We start from the raw sequence: 17,458 nt of genomic DNA on the forward strand, positions 1-17,458 counted from the left end.
AAGTCCCTCTGGACACTAAACAGCATAAGCCAGTAATCTCTCAAAGAGGAGGTCTTACTAGTCCCAGTCCTCACAAAACAAATCAGTAATTTATCGCAGCCGCCACTATGTATGCTTGGCAAGTGTTAAAACGATCCTTAACATACCGAGAACTGATGTTCTCTGAAGCAGTCTTTTCATTCCTTTGGACCAGCAACAACAAGTGAGACAGTTTTAGCATTAAAGGCAAAGACTGCTGTGAAGCAAGTAGAATTACCAGAATGTATGATTGCCAAAGCTTAACTTTCTGAGGTGTTTTGCTGCATTTTTAATCCAGCTCTGGAACTGCTTCAAGGCCTTAGTTATGATATTTAAGGATCTCACCGGACTAGGTCTGGAATAAATCTAAGTTTCTTTCTTTTCATAATGTGCTAAAACAAAACATGATTTAGGTAACAGTCCCAGCAGAACTGAGCTTCCTCTGTTTAAGAGAACTCCTGAATAACTTATAATGGTGTATTTTTAGTTGAAAGTTTCAAGGAGTTTTATAGTACAGAGATAAGATTGCCGCCAGAAGCTCAAAAGGGGATAACAGCAACAGGAGGGCTGTGTGAGTGGGAGAGAAAAAACAAATTTGAGGACTCGTTCATATGTAGTAGCTGGATGATATGGTGATAGTCCCTTTAATGACACTTTTATTTTGAGTAGACTGCAGACTGCTTTCCTCTCACCTGTTTTTTCTGCTTTGTTTCTGCTGTCAAAGTAAGGTTTCTAAATGCTTTTACTATAAAAGAGGTTGCTGTGTAAAAATGATTTCAAAATGCATCCAGAGCTACTAACATAGAGCTCCTTGTCGTGCAATAGCAGTCTTCATAAAGGGACTTCTTGGTGTTTCCAGCAAGCTCTACAGAAACCATGAGTCAGTGTTGACTTTCATAGGCACCACTGTATCTTCTTCTGGAGAAGATCCTAGCTCTGGTAGAAGTCATGAACTTTTTCAAGTTTTTTTTTTTTTTATGCAGGTAAGAGCTATCAGTGTAGAAATGTTGTAGCTGTACTTGTTTAAGGATATAAAAGGCAGGTTTTGGTAAAGAGGAGTCATGTCTTTACTTAGACAAAATAAAATAGTAAGAAATAGTGGAACAAGCTTTGGGGAACTTGATGCAGGGCTTGCATTACTGAAATCTGGTGTACTTTTGTTTTTCTAGCTATATCAGTTCTTTCTACAAAGGTTAGGCTTTTACAGAACAGTTTTAATTGAGAAGGCAGGTATTGAAGAATAGTGAGATGGAACTCTTTTGGAAACTTTTTCCCTTTAGTAGTAAACAAACTGTTTATTCAGTCTTCTGGTGGAAGAGCCTACGTTAAAGCAACTTAATCCAGTCTCCAGTGAAAAAGTAGACTATGGCTGGAATGTAGAAGCAGCCTCTCCCCAGGTAGGCAAAAAAAAGACCTTTTTTTGAAGAAAAAGTACTGGTAGCGTACAAGGAAGGTGAATTTTGACATTTCAAAACTGTTTAAATTAATAGAGAACTGAAAATAAGCACCAGTCTTACACTTGTCCTAGACTCAGCCTGCTTTTGTTTTCTCCTTTTGCTTCTAATTAACTTTACTGAAGGGAGAAGTCAAATTTGCTGTTTGACTATGTTTCAAATATCTAATGGATCAAGGCCCTGTGACTTGATCTTTCAATTTCTAGTGTGAAAAAAGGTGTGTCTTTATTCAATGACTTGTTACATAACAATTTTTTATAGTTTAMTTCTATCAAGTACTATAGCTTATTTCTAGCTAATTATTGTATTGCTCCTAGGGTTGTTGCAAAGCAGTCATTAAAACTTAGTTTTGGAAAGAAAAATGAGAATATATACAATACTCACAAATAGTACCATCCTATTGTAATTATCCATATAATAAGGTGTCAACTCAGTGCATAAGTATTCCATACAGAAATCATCAATGGAGAATTGAAAGTGTTCTAAAGTAGTTTGCTATTGTCATCTCTCTTAGGACATTTTTAATATTACAAGGTAATAATTAAAAATGCCTTTCATATGTTAATTCTAGACAATATTATTATTATTTTTAAATATAGTTTCTCATTGAGATTATGTAATGTCATGAACTGTTCTTGGAAAGAAATGGGAGAAAATAATGTCTTGTAATTTGGGGGATTTGTCTAGTTCTTTTATCTCATTTTCTTTGGGGAAGTTTCTGTAATTTTAATGCTATGATTCTCCACTTTCTAATCAACACTGGAAAATAGAGAAGGGATTATCCTTATTTTTTACAAAAAGCAGGAAATGTTCATTTGACCCAATTAAACTGGTAGAAAACTGTGCCTTGCTTGTCACTTAGTTTTGGTCTCCCTAATCCTTTTTAGTAAGCTCTTTAGCTATCTCTGTTGTGTTTTGTTTTTTTTTGGGGGGGGGGCGGAGTTGGCGGGGAGGAAGGACTAATATTCCAAAGATGGTGAAATATCAAAACAAATATGCAGGTCTTTTTTAAAGATGTGTAAAATGAGTGATGCAGTTTTTAAATTGGCATATAGATTGCTTTGCACTGTTGTTCTGAGGTTGGGACCAGTTGTAGCAGAGACAGAAGTAGCCTGGAGGTTGGTCTCACTATGCACTAGAATTGGGTGCTCCCTATGGCTTTGTTATCTCTCTTATCTGACGTAAAGGTCTGCTGATTTCATATGCATATTAACATACCTGTCCAGTAACCTAAGCTCAAGTTGCATCGAGCAGGAGAGCAGGGAAGTGAGATGTTTATGGTAAGCCTTGTCAGCGTTATCAGTCCAGGTGGATTATAGCATGCACTTACCTTTCTGTTAAAACATTCATGAATGGAGAAGTTTCCCCCATCCCAAATCCTTCTCGTACAGGGAGCTGCATTTTAGTTAGAACTGTCTTGCACTTTGTTATGCCAGTAATCAGTTTGTACTGATAACATGCTTGATGATAAAAAAGAAGACTTTGATATGTGTTTGATATATTTTACAGTAGGTTTATTATTTTTGGTGTTTGATCAATTTGGGGGAATATAAGGCAGATAACATGCATTTCAGATTTCAGCCAGGTGTTCCCCTGGCCTGAGAATGTGTGTTTTATGACTGAAGAGATAAAATGTAGGATTCTAACTGCTAAACGCATTTGTGATGCAAAAAATAATTATTTTTCACCGTTGCCATCTTGAACTGAATTTTGTCATATCTCTACTAAAGCCTCACGGGTGGGAGAATAATTGTAACAAGAAATACAGTAAATGCATTCATGGAGAATACTTAATTACGTGAAATAGATTTTCAGCATTATCAGGCTAAAACACAACTTTGGCTATACATTTTTGCTGAAAGTTATTAACATTTGCTTTAATGAACTTATATTTTACATTATTCTTAGTGATTCACCATGCATGTTTTTTATTGTCTAAATGCTGGAAAGCTGCACCTCCCATGTCTTATCGGCTTACAACCAACACTCTGAAATCAAAATTCAAAGCAAGCAGAAATACTTTAAAAATGCATATCTGATGGAGTAAAGTGCTGTGTTTCTGAAAGGACCAGAATCACAGCTGTATACATGAAAATGCATGGTAACTACAGACACTGTTTCCTCAGACAGAAAAAGCAATCTGTCACTGAATTGATGATGTAAATCAAATTGTAATTCTCCTGCATTCAGAGATAAAGCAAGAAGTTTGAGTTGACTTAAAGGTTAAAAATAACTTTTGCTTTATTGTTGCCCAGCATAAGGTTAATCTTTCTCTCCCTAGACACTCATGAGTTTGCATGTGGATAGTTGAATCTAGTTGTTCATTTCACTTTATCATAAGTCCTTGCCAGTGGGATCAGTATAGTAGCATTTTTATATCATTTAAAGATATACATCTTACAGTGCTCTGCTAGCAATGCTTTRCTTAGGGTTGAAAATAAATTTCCATATACACATTTCACTTTTCCTACCACTAATAGCATTATCAAGTGGAATTTTGGGGAGCTGCACATTTTCATGTTTCATTATTAATCACTAGGCACTCTAGAGCTTAGGTTTTTTTTATCATCCACCTCAGTGCAGTCACATTAGTCTCAGAAGACACAAAATCTGTACATAAAAGGCTTATTTATTCTGGACACTAGGCCATTTTAATTTTAGATTTGTAGCGTTACATGCTCCTACTTTATGAGGGTTCTACTGACTTTAGTATCACAGCAGCATTTAGATGATTAATATTTTCTTCTAATTCAGAAAGGTGATTAGTTCTTTTAACAAAGATCTTGAAATAAGCAAGTGCTGTAACTCTGTATGGCTTTACAGGGCTATGTTCTTTCAAAGTCCCAGCATGATATGTGAATAATATTCCTATTTTGCTGCCCTAAAAATGATCCTGTCTTCTGTCTGTGATTCTGCTGGTCTCCAGTACCAGAGAGTCAACACATTTGTGTCTTGCATGCTGTTGTCTTAAAAAGTTGCAAAGGGGCATTAGCTTTAGCTTTTCCAGCCTTTGTACACAGATCGTAAGAGACTCTGCACTTTAACAAAAGATTTGCAAAATTAAGGAAGGTGGACATCATGAAGGCCGTGTAGGTAAGTAAACAAATTTTAGAGAAGTGAATGTAGGAGGTGCTGGACTAGAAGTGAGGGACAGATCTGTAATATATGGACAGTTTATGGTCTTAATTAACATCTGTTTTCTGAACATGATGCAAATACTCCAGCACATCAGCCAGCTTTCTGAAAGTCCCTACTTGAAATTCTTTATCTGCTTGAATAGGAACACACCTGTTTGGAGGAAAAACTGAGCAACAGAGGGAGAATCCAGTGCAAAGAATTCCATTCTGTGCTTGGTAAACTGTTCTAATGCCTGATTTTCTTCAGTGAAATTTCATTCTCTTTTTCTACTCTGAATTTGCCAGTTTCAAATCCAAGCTTCTGGTTCTTGTTTCCTAGCTTGACAGTTTTTTCATACTGCTTGACAGGCAGTATGAAATCTGTGTTCTATGAGGATGCTTAGACTTCTATGACACTTATCCTTTAATCTAATCCTTAATAGCTTGGGCTTACACTGAGATATGTATTTTCCCAATCCTTTAATTGTTCTTAATGGCTGTCCTCTAAACTTCTCCAGTTTTCGGAAAACGTACTTGAAGTGTGGACAGCTTAGCCTGTAAATTGAGGGAAATAATTGTGTATTTTACTTAGTGTGCTTGTTAAATGACACCTTATTGTGTCCAGTTTTGGGTCTCCTGGTACAAGAAAGAAGTGATAAACTGGAGTGAGTTCAGTGGAGGGATACTAGGATTGTCAGAGGGCTGAAGCATATGCACTGTGCAGAGACAGTGAAGGAGCTGGGCCTGTTTAGTCTGAGATATTGCTTTGGGGAGACCTAACAGCACCCATCCAAGCACTGAGAAGAAGGTTACCACAAGTGCAAAGCCAGGTTCTTTACTGAGGTGTTTGGTGGAAGAATGATGGGCAGAAAGTGTACGTTGAAATAGAGGAGGTTCTAACTGAATATAAGAAAAAACATTTCACTGTGAGCAGTGGAGCAGGTTGCCCAGAGAGCTAATGTAAATTTCCCCTACATTGAATATAATGCTGAAATAAGTTGTCATCTGTAACTCTTGGAATTATCCCAGTCACAGGCAGCAAAAGACTACAGCTCTGAGACTGAAATCTGCTGTGACCACTGTTTTTTCTTCCATACCCATTAAGTGAAGGTGCTTATCCTGCTTTCAAGAGTGTTTTTGGCAATTCCAAAGAGTATGCCATCTAATGTTCTGTTTGTTAGAACAAGAATCATTAAGTACATGAAATTATGTGCTTTCAGGCTGCTGAATGGTTAGGAAGCCGAATTCATTATTTTTTTACATTTCTCTCCCCTTTTTGGTCCATATGATTCTTTTTAAATGCTAAAATGGCACTGGCTTACAAACTGTTCAGTTAATCCAGGTAGAAATCTGGACATCTGCTCCTGAAGAACTTGTCCAGCTACTTTATTTTTACTTCCTTCTCCTGCGTGTATGTATAGTCTCATTATCTTAGCACGAGATCACTTCCAAATTTAACTTGTTTTCTTCTTATTACCTGCCTGAATAGCTTGAAAGCTACTAATTAAAGTATTTTTATAAAGATTTAAATACAATATGTTAAAGTACTCTCCATTTTAAACTTCATTAAAGAGGTGGCAGACATAAGAACAGAGTCTAGCTATCAGGTTCTATTGCTAAATTTCCTTCTGTCTTTAGGCATAATAGCCTCTTAATAGCTCTCAGTTTCAGAAATCCGTACAGATACTGAATGTTTTTGCTCAGTCATTATCTGCGGTTTTTCTTTGTTATCAATATTATTAGTTCTGCTGTTTGAGTCCTCTTCCTGAGAATGTTCACATGCTCTTGTTTACATACTATAGCAATATATTAGCATTATTTGCTGTCTTTAAACTTTCTTGGAGATAGTGAAAAAAGATCTTTGGTTATACTTTTGAGTCTTAGTAGTGTACAGGTTCTAAAGTGTATATATATGGGATGACTTAGCAACAGTTTTCTTTATCTGATTTGACTGTATTCCTGAGGGTTTCATGCTGTTTGTTTAAAGGCACAGTTGCCTTCATGCCTAAATAGAAATTACCTGAGTATGTTTTAGCCTTCTTCCTAACAAGTTTTATCTATAAATATCCTCTTGAGTTAGACCAGCTGTGTCTGTGCTGATGTCTTGAGCACTGCAATTATGTCTCCCTCAATAAATAAAAGCTATTTTTTGATGGCTAAAAGCATATTACCAAAACCTTCTGCTTTGTGAATATCCTTCAGTGGCAAACTGTTTTGTAAGTCAGAACAAGATTTCCCCCATTTTCGCACTGTAAGATCCAGTGCAGTTTGAACCTTTTGGAGAGAAAGAGTTCACCAAAAGTTACTTTCACTTCAAGTATTTTTGAGATTTTTATTAAAAGAAGTTTATTGCAGAATCTAAATAACCTTCAGGTCAGCGCTGTTACCTAAATTACACAGCTACAGAGTTCAGTGTGTCATATTTGTCTGCAGTCTTCTACTGAAGTAGAAAGAGCAATGTTTGCAGTTTGCTTTGTTGGTAGCTTTATTCTGACCAGATCTTGAAGAAAACAAGAGGAATTAAGTACGAAAAATATTCTGTAACCAGCTTGCAAAACTCATCAGACTTTTCATTCAGCTAATGGTGATGCTTACTACTGTCTGACTAACCGTCAACCCAGTTAGTTCCCCAGAATTCTAATAACAATAACATTGAGAATGCTAAAGTAGCATAATAGGCAGCACTTCATTTAGTTTAAACATATTTGTCTATTAGATCTTTTTTTTTCAGGAAAAAGATCTATGGGTGTAGCATATCTCTAAGGTGTCCTGTTTACAGCAGATGGGTATTGCCTCTCTAGCTCACTTAAGAGAAGCCTTAAGGCATCATCACATTATGTAATTCAGCTACACTCTTTAATGAAAAAAAGAACTGTTAGTCTGATATTTATGTGTATTTAATTTTTTTGAAGATATGGGACTCTTGCAGATCTCAGTTGCATCACCTGAAACTGGGATTGCTTAGTACTGCTCGTAATGACCCTTGTGACTTGATGCAATGCTGTTATATATGAGCATGTCTAAATGTATGTTTGTGTTTGTCTTCTGTAATAGACGATATGCCTCAGCTCTTGGGCTTTCTTCTCTTAACAGGTTTTTAAAAAAACATTAACAAACAAAAACACCACTATAAATCCTTTCTAAAAGGTTCATTCAACTACATCAGTCACAATAATATAATTAACAGAATTTAAATGAAACCTAACAGCTTCTTCACTTGCAGTGTTCCAGATCTGCTGTTCTGTGAGCTCACATGCATGAAATTCCAAAAAAAAAAAAAAAAATTGAGAGCAGATTTAAAATGGTAGGTCTGAGGAACAGTCACTGTGGTTAGCTTCAGGGATGGGAGACTTGTACCTGTGGACCCAGACTTTCTGAATAAGCAATCAAGTTTAATTTTGTTTCCCAAAGATCCTGTAAATATTGTCTTTTTATCGTATGACAGTCTTGGCAAAGCTAGTAATGGCGTTAGTAATGGCAGGGGGTTAAGTTGTCTGTTTCTACAGCTGATTTTATTTGTGGCTAGTTGCATGCTCACTTTCTGCATTACGGATCCAAATATGATTTCACTGTTTTTCAGAAACACTCCTCATCCATTAATCAGTGTGCTTGAAAACAGACCTGATTGCTGGCCAGTTCTCCTGCAGCAGATAACAGCATTTTTCCAGCAGTGTCCAGACAGGTAAATAAACAGACAATCCTACAAAAAGCAGCAAGCAGAGGTAACTAAATCATATCAATGTAATTTGTTCTTGAAAGCAGCTACAGTGGTAGAGAAATGTATGCAAATGGTAAGGATTTTATCTTTAGAAAAAGATAACTTTAAAACTTAATTACACAATTCAAGGGCTAAAAATGGAATCATAATAAAATGCTAGGATACATTTTTTTAAGAACTGGAAAAAATATTTTTCTACAGTTTTTTTCTTAACTTTTCTATTTTTTTTTATGGATGGGAAAAATTGTGCAAAGTTTATAATGCCTTTGGAATTTTTTTGAAAGGAGTCAGTTTTGATTAAATCTTTTTGTGAATGTCTTTTGCTTTGTAAGCGTGTAAAAATAGAAGCCTAGTAAAGTTAGAAAATTGATCCCCATTATATGTTAGATATTGTGGCTACTTGAACTATTAATGAAAAAACAGCTTACTAATCCCACCAGAAACAATCCTCTCCTATGTATGTTGGCATGTGGAGTTTTACAGGCATAAAAAATTATCTGTATTTGTCAAGATTTTGGCTTCTTGGTTAAAGGGAAGACAGCTAAGCAGGTACAAATCATCTGTACAAAATGGAGGATGATACAGAGAAAACAGAAGATCAGATCTGTTTGTCTATTTTTATTAAAGGATGATGTTTTTAGAAATTAGGTATTCTTCCTGTTTAAAAAAAAAAAAAAAGGTACAGCCTTATTATAAAATATCTTTAACAAGAAACAATCCACCCGATAAAGTAAGGCAGAAGTACCTTTGCCAACAGGCTGGCCAGCCTGGTATAAGGAGGACTTTAAACTAGGAACCGCATGGGAGGGACGAAATGACCAATGATCAAGTGAGGAAGTACTGGATGAAGTTTGCAAGCAAAGGATCTAGGGCGATGTGAACAGAAGGGACCTCTTAATCAACAAAACATAGTTGAAGCAGAATCACCCCAAGCATATGTATGTAAAAAAAGGAAGCACCTGTGGGACCACTTTAGGGGGAAAGCTCTCCTGCCCTTTTAGGGAGATCAGCATACTGAGGTGCCTCTCTGAAGTGCCTATACACTAATGCACACAGCATAGGAAACAAATCAGAGGAATTAAGAGGTCTGCATGCAGTTACAGCTACAATCTTATTGGGATCATGGATGTGTGGTGGGATAGCTCATGCAGCTGGGGCATTGCCATGGATGGCTACAGGCTTTTTAGGAAGGATAGGCTGGGACGGTGAGGAGAGGGAGTTGCCCTCTATGTGAGAGAGCAGTGGGAATACCTGGAGCTCTGCCCGGGGATGGTGAGGGGTCAGCTGAGAGCTTGTGGGCCAGCATTAGTGGGCAGCCCAACAGGGGTGACACTGTGGTGGGGGTTCTGCTGTAAATCACATGATCAGGATCAAGAAGCAGTTGAGTCTTCTTCAGACAAGTGGAAGAAGCTTCACTTTCACAGACCTTGGTCCTTATGGGGGATTTGAACCATCCTGATATCTACTGGAGGGGCAACACAGCAGAGCAGAAGCAAACCTGGAGCCTTCTGGATTGCACTGACAACAACTTCCTGGCACAGGTGATGGAGGAACTGATGAGGGGAGATGCTTTGCTGAACCAGATACTTATAAACAAGGAAGGACTGGTTGGGGATGTGAAGGTCGGAGGCAGTCTGGCTGCAGTGACTGTAAGATGGTAGAGTTAAGGATCCTGAGAGGAGACAACTAGGCAAAAATCAGGATTACAACTCTGGATTTTGGGAAAGCAGATTTTGGACTGTTCAGGGATCTGCTGGAAGAATCCCATGGGATATGGCCCTGGAGGGAGGTGGGCTCCAGGAGAGCTGGTTAATGAATTCAAGGATCACCTCCTCCAAGCTCAAAGCAGTTTGTCCCAACAAGCAGGAAATCAAGTAAAGGCAGCAGAAGGCCTGCATGCATGAAAAAGCTCCTCCTGACTAAAGTCAACTAAAAAGAAGAAGCAGATAGGAGGTAGAAGCAGGGACAGGTAACCTAGGAGGAATATAGAGACACCATCCAAGTGAGATGGGGTTAGGGAAGCCAAAGCCCACCTGTATTTGCATCTGGTGAGGGACATGAAGGACAAAAAGAAGGGCTTTTACAGTCACATAAGCTGCAGGGAAGGGAAATTGTGGACCCACTGCTGAATGGGGCAGGGGCCTTGGTCACAAAGAACACAGAAAAAGCAGAGATACTGAATACCTTCTTTACCTCGTTTTTTACTGGTAAGACCAGCCTTCAGGAATCCCAGGCAGATTCAAGAGACGAGAACGGAAATGTGGAACAAAGACTTATTCTTGGTGGAGGAGGATCAGTTTAGGGAACACTTGAACAAACAGGACATACACAAGCTCATAGGTGCTGATGCAATGCACCCACAAGTGCTGAGGGAGCTGGCTGATGTCACTAAGGCTGCTCTCTATCTCTTTGAAAGGTCATGGCAATTGGGGGTGATTCTTGACTGAAAAAGAGCAAATGTCAGTCCTATCTTCAAGAAGGAGCATCTGGGGAACTAAAGGCCTTTCAGTCTCACCTTGATCCCTGGGAAGGTGAGAGAGCAAATAATCCTAAAAAAACATTTCCAGACACATGAAGGACAAGAAGGTGATCAGGGGAGTACTCAGCATGGATTTACAAAGGCGAAATAGTGCTTAACTAATCTGATAGCCTTCTATGATGAGAAGACTGGCCTGGTGGATGAGGAGAGAGTAGTGGATTGTTTATCTCTACTTTACTAAGGCTTTTGACATTGTCTCCCATAAGATCCTCATAGAGAAAATGATGAAGAACGAGCTAGATCAGTGGGTAATGAGGTAGACTGAAAATGGGCTGAACTACCAAGCTCGGAGGATTGTGATCAGCAGCATAATGTCCATGTGGAGGCCAGTCACTAGTGGTATGCACAAGACATTGATACTGAGGCTCATATGGTTGAGCATCTTCATTAAAAACCTGAATCATGGGAAAGAATGCATCCCCAGCAAGTTTGCTGATGATACAAAACTGGGAGGAATGGTTGACCAGATGGTTGGGTTGCCATTCAGTGGGACCTCAACCAGCTGGAGAGGGAGACAGAGAGGAACCTCATGAAGTTCAACAAGTGCCAAGTCCTGCACCTGGAGCTATTAAGCCCATGCACCAGGAAATGCTGGGGCCCTACTAGCTGGAGAGCAGCTTTGCAGAAAGCACACCTGGGTCCTGGTGGACAACAAACTGACCATAAGCTGGCAATGTGCCCTTGTGGCAAAGGCAGCAAGGCCAACAGCCTCCTGCAGTAGGCGGAGCATTGCCAGCCGGTTGAGGGAGGAGATCCTTCCCTCTACTCAGCCCTGGTGAGACTACGTCTGAGGTGCTGGGTCCAAGTCTGGGCTCCCCAGTACTAGAGAGATGAAAACCTACTGCAGTGAGTCAGGCGACAGGCCACAGAGAAGACAAAGGGACCGGAGTGTCTGTCATATGAGGAGAGGCTGAGAGAGATGGGAGCATTCAGGCTGGAGAAGAGAAGGCTCGGGGGGGGGAGCTTATCCATGTTTATAAACACCTAATGCGAGGGTGTGAATAAGATGGAGTCAGACTCTTTGAGGTGGTGCCCGGTGACAGGACAAGAAGCAATGGGCACAAACAAACAGAGGAAATTCCATCTGAACATAAGAAAACACTTCTTTACGGTGAGGGTGGTTGAACACTGGAAGAGGTTCCCCGGAGAGGCAATGGAGTCTCTGTCCCTGGAGATACTGAAAACTGGACTGCACGCAGTCCTGGGCAACTGGCTCTAACTGACCCTGCTTTGAATAGTGGTGGGGGGAGTGGACCTGATTATTTCCAGAGGTCCCTTTCAACTCAGCTGTTCTGTGATTTTTCTAAAATATCCAAGCTACCAACAACTTCAACATTGATTCATGCTTATCTCCAAGGAACTTGTTCAATAAAGCTTGAATGCAAGATACCAAGTGTTGTACCAGCCTTACAATCTAATCTTTTAATGATTTTTTACAATCATGTTTATGCATTTCAGATGAAAGGGATCTTTTTTTTTCCTGTTTTCTAGAAGACTTGTACAATCTGACAGAGTAATAGTACAGTGAAATTAAATTTTATATCATTGTTCCAAGTAAACAGATAAAACAAGATTATTTATTCATCTCTAATTTCTAGTGGGCCTAGGCTATATCCTCAATAGTAAGAATTTCAAGCAAAAGTATGTTTTGTCCAATCAGAGTAATTTTTACATGTTATTTGCAGACTTGTTCCTCCACTCAGCTGCTAAAACTGGTACTCCTGAAGAGTCTTGTCAGATGCCTGACTGATGGAGTGAACTTTGGATTTTTTGCTGGTGGCTTGTTTTGAATTTAAACAACAGTTGTTCTTGCTGAAAGGGCAAATGTCTTAAATTTTGTTGCTGCTTTTTGTGCAAAGGTTTCTGTAGAAAAAAGTTCTAGATTGAGAAAATGTTGCTGTAGCTTTGTTACTGACTTTTTTTTATTTAAGCTTTGCAGGAGGATTGTGCCTTGTTGGAAACAGATTCCCAATTTTGATTCCCAATATATTTTTTCATGTATTGACTGTTAGCTTTATGTGATTATTTTTCTTAGTGTCAAGAACAGGCAGGGTTCCTAACAAAGTCAAGTCAAAAGAACTGTTCTGTGGTAAGTTCTTTTCCAAAAACCAGTGCTGGTTAAAGCAGTTCCTGTTTCACAGCTCCTTCATACAATTGTTTGTAGACCATTGGGTGAAAATTGGCAAAGAATGGAGGAGTTTTTTATATGAAAACGGTATTTCTGAATGTTGCTGTCCAAATACTGCTTCGGTATGGTGCAGAGTCCTCTTATGGCATTCAGCAAGGAAAGTAATTTTCTTAAATTGATAAGAAAAAAAAGAATAAAATATAGAATGTCATTGTAACCTGCAAATATAAATTGAGGTGGTATTCCTGCTTAAATACTGGGTCTTTTGCCAATGTACTAAATTGTACAGTTGTTATGTTATCTCATGATACTGCTAGGTGCTAGTAAGTCAAACTAGTTTTTCCTGTGAGATTTAGTAATGCCTTTTTTAAAAACTTTCTGTAAATTTTTGCATTGTGTAAATTATTCTGGATCCAGGGAGTGTTACATTGCTTGGTTTTCCTTGTTATTTGTTCAGTTTTCAGTAGAAAGTAGTCTCAGCAACTTTCTTTCTTGAATTGCAGGGCACAGAGTTCATGTGTTGATATAATGGTTCCATTTCTAAGATACCTGTATTGTGAACCATCTCAGTTACGTGAATATGCAGAGCTGAGAATGGGCCTACTGAAGATCTTATTAAAGTCACGTGGTCCAAAGAACAAGGAAGCACCCTCTGTGCTGGAATCCCAGATTATTCTACTTCTATGTGATTTGGTTCCACACCTTCAGGTGAGTTGTAGCCTGATCCCACCTTTTATATTGTTTTATTAAACCAATGACAGTATCATTTGCACACCCGTTGAGTGTGCAAATACAGCGCAGTCTTCCATTTCCTATAACTTGATTTGTTGGTAGTATAGAATTCTAATATACCAGTTCTTCCTGGGGAAAGGTAAAACTTGTAAAGTGCTCAAATCTGCCAGTTGAAGTGTAAAATGAAATACGTTTGCAGTAATTATTTGCCATTAACAGCCTCTGTAAATATACAGTAAATGTACATGAGAGACAATGTTATGTGGTGGTCTTTTTGTCAAAAACATGCAATTTTTAATTTGACATGGGTAATATTAGAAATGAAATAAGCTATATGAGGAGCACTCATGTACTCCTGCATAAATCCTGTCTGTCTTGCTGTAACAGGGATAGCGCATCTCAAGGTAAAACTTAATCCCTTTTAGAATATGCTGAAGTTTTTGAATGTACTTTTAAGTTGCACAGTGATATTTGCTGGGAGCTAGGGGCTTAGTCTTTTTATCCCCTTTGGATAGGGGGCTGAGTTCATTTCTCTTCTCTGATGCTTTGCTGTGACATTGGTCAAGCCTGATTATTCTCTCTGTACCTTTTTCCTTCCTCTGTAAAATGTGTAGAATGGCACTTTTCTATTCAAATAAAATCACTCAGATGTGAGATGCTATGGTATTATTGCTAAAGAGAGAAAGGGGTTGATAATATTGATCATAAAAAGCTGAATAGGCTTGATGTGAAGATATTGAAACCTTCTTTCTCCACAGGATTTTTACCAGTAGAGTGTATTTTCTATGGACAGCTACTTTTTACTGTCTCTTGGACACATAATAATACTTATTATGTACATTTATCTCGATTCAAATCTACTCTTTGTGGGTGACAAGTGCATGCTGGGTTTTTTGGTCACAGGAATGATTCTAGACTGTCTTAAATCTGCCTGGGCTTCAATTTAACATTGTGTCCTGAATATATGAACAAGCTTTCAACTTGTTAAAAATAAGCTATAAAAATGGCACCAAAGAGCACTCATAAAATCAGTTATGAGCATTTTTTTCCTCATGCTCATTGGCACTTTCACCTTTTTCTTAGAAATGTGTTGCTTTCTTAAACTTATATGAGTACCTTTAATTTTATCCACTCTATGATTTTGCCCTGCCCAGGATGAGCCTTTCATAATAGAAGTGAAAATATTTGCTTCAGGAACCTTCAAGCCAGTTTGTATTGTTTCATAATTTGTCATTGCTTCTCCTCTGAACCACGAGTCCATTTTATCCTTTCTTTACTTTTAGTCTTATTTAATCCTCTGTATTCCATAATTACTGTTACACTTCCTAATCACTTTGTGTTATGATGTGAACCACTGGTCAGAGGTACAGTTGGCCACCTACAGATGCCTCTGGTGATGAATTCAGTGGGCAAGATGGTCCCAGTTAGAGCAGATAATTCTTTGTTCTTTGGTCCCTCAGAATATCTCTAGCATGGGCAAGATTAGGACCTTATCCTTAATGCTAGCTCCAGAACTTGGATCAGAAGAGCTGGGTTTGACTGGAGTTAGAATATTCAAGAGCAGAACAGGTGTCATATCTAATGCTAATGCATTCTGAGGCAACCTGCTGCTTGAAACCTCTGCTCGGCTTCCGGAGCGTAGGGATCTTGCTTTTGGGTATGGTATTCCAGCTTTTCTTTCTTTACTAGGTAAGCTACATGGTATTCTAGAAGAAGGGAATACTGCTGCTGTTACGAGAATACTTACCTGCTCTATGGAATCCCCATGCAGTTCATTTTTATTTAGCAATGGCTGAGGGAAATGCAAGGGCCAAATTGAATGCATCAGGAACAGGCAATTTTTCTCAACAGCCATTAAAAAAAAACTTTTTATTTTTTCATGTGTGTCTAATTTTACTTCAGAATATTAAATGACAGTTCATATATTGGTAAGAGATTCCTGGATTTAGTCTCTAGATGTTTCTTCAAAGTCTTATTAATACTCATAATGGAAAGATTGCATAGCTAATCGAACTTATTTTAAATTTGAGAGATAGGAAAGGAGAAATAAAAACCACAACTGATTTTTTTTAACTACCTTTTACTTTACAGCTTAAGGACTTGGCACAAGTTACAGAAGCCTTGTATTTTCTGCAAGAGCTATTTCTAAGCCTACTGTGCTATCCTGTGTTTTGGAAATTCCAGTTATCCCAATTTTGTCTGCAACTGTTATGCTTCTGTGAAGTATGTTTAAATGTAACGGGAGAATGTTCATCTGTGATCTCCTTAATAGAGGACCACTTTGAGCTCTTAAAAGAGGTAGGATTTCATGGAAAAGTAAAAAATAATATTAAGTGGAAAGAACATCATGTTAAGATTTCAAGGCATCAATATGTGGCATTCATCTGGAAGTGACCACTGTTTTGAAATCTGTGGGGGATTTTTCTTGGTTGAAAACCTTTAGAAGGCAGAAACTGTAATTAACTTATTCTGTATTTATCAGTTAGTCTTTTAGTGTGGAAATTAAACTGAGCTGAAATGGTTTGAAAAAAGTAACAAATCAGAATATTGTAGTTTTTCAATCAGAAGAGCACTTCTATTACACTAATTGTGTTYTTTGCTGAGTGCATTGTGTCACTGTGTGTGTATTCACTATGATACATGAAGCAGTACCTTACAGAGTTTTGGTTGCTGCCAATTTCCACCATTTATCCCCACTGAAAAATAAGGAAGACTTGAACTCTTTTCTTTCTTCCTCTGTAGGTTTTTCCAATGGAACAGTATATAATTGGTTTAGCATTACTACTCCTGCTAACACCAGCAAGTCAGCAGAAGTCTGTCTTGAGTCTAGGTAAAGTGCTCCTTGTGAAAAAGGAATCCACACTCTTAAGACTGTCTCTTTGTTTCTTTCTCTTTAAAGAAAAAAGTAAACATCTAATGCAATGGCAATAAGGATAAATTTTCCTGCTGTACTGCCTTTCTACATGGATGTAACTGAACTCCCTGCTATCCTGCAGCTTATGTATGTTTCATTTTTGTATCAACAGTAGGGTATTCTCAACTGAGAATGCCTCATGCCTCCTGAACTGTTTGTTTCCACAGATCTTAAGAGCTCAGGCCTGGCAGTCTTGGCAATGTTCGCTGACTTTCAACTAATGATTTTGGTTAATGCACTGGAGTCATTTCATAAAGTGAGAGACTCTGCTACATTCCATTATTATATTTCTTGCTGTCAGGTGCTGTGGTGTAAAGGCCAGAAATGTATGTGCCTGTAGATAGGCTTGGAGTTTTACCAAAAAATGTTTTGTATTTTAACTCTAGTATGCACTTACTGTAATTCTTGAGACTGTTACTTTGCTTGATCAGGATGTTTCCTAGAAATGTTTGTGTCATGCTTAAAATTACAACTGATGGTTCCTTTTTCCAAACCGATTTTTTTTTTCCCTCCTGAATAGCCTACAAGCTCCTTTCCTGTTCAGAAACCCAGAACATCCCAACCACAGCCCTCGTTTTGGTGATGCCTGTGTTACAGATCTTATCTTCTACAACAGTTGGGGACTGCCTATCAGAGGAAGATTCTGGCACTACCAGGCAGCAGTTGGCTATAAATCTTTTGGAAATGTTACAACAGGAAGGTGTGAAGGATAAAAAGGAATTGGTAAATTTTAAGTTAGGCTTTTCCCTTCTTTGGTGTAGGAAGCATTCAGCAGTTTCAGTGCATTATACCTAGCTGACTAGGAAAGACTCTGCATGTGTGAGCTTGTTGGTGTGATA

General features: G+C 38.3%; 1 protein-coding gene across 6 annotated transcripts in view; it reads left to right on the forward strand.

Moving 5' to 3' along the window:
* FOCAD (focadhesin) overlaps positions 1-17,458 on the forward strand; it is a 126,234-nt gene that overhangs the window by 17,112 nt on the left and 91,664 nt on the right. For 5 of the 6 annotated variants that reach the window (XM_026073563.1, XM_026073559.1, XM_026073562.1 and 2 more), the window contains exons 6-10: positions 8,169-8,270; positions 13,477-13,681; positions 15,797-16,003; positions 16,448-16,535; positions 17,140-17,342. In XM_026073563.1, coding sequence (XP_025929348.1) covers positions 8,169-8,270; positions 13,477-13,681; positions 15,797-16,003; positions 16,448-16,535; positions 17,140-17,342 — 805 coding nt within the window. Of the gene's footprint in view, positions 1-8,168; positions 8,271-13,476; positions 13,682-15,796; positions 16,004-16,447; positions 16,536-16,788; positions 16,876-17,139; positions 17,343-17,458 lie in introns of those variants that run through there. The other variant, XM_026073565.1, reaches the window with a different exon arrangement.

Source organism: Apteryx rowi, unplaced genomic scaffold (assembly GCF_003343035.1).
Source record: "Apteryx rowi isolate R43461 unplaced genomic scaffold, aptRow1 scaffold_37, whole genome shotgun sequence".
Lineage (NCBI taxonomy): Eukaryota > Metazoa > Chordata > Aves > Apterygiformes > Apterygidae > Apteryx > Apteryx rowi.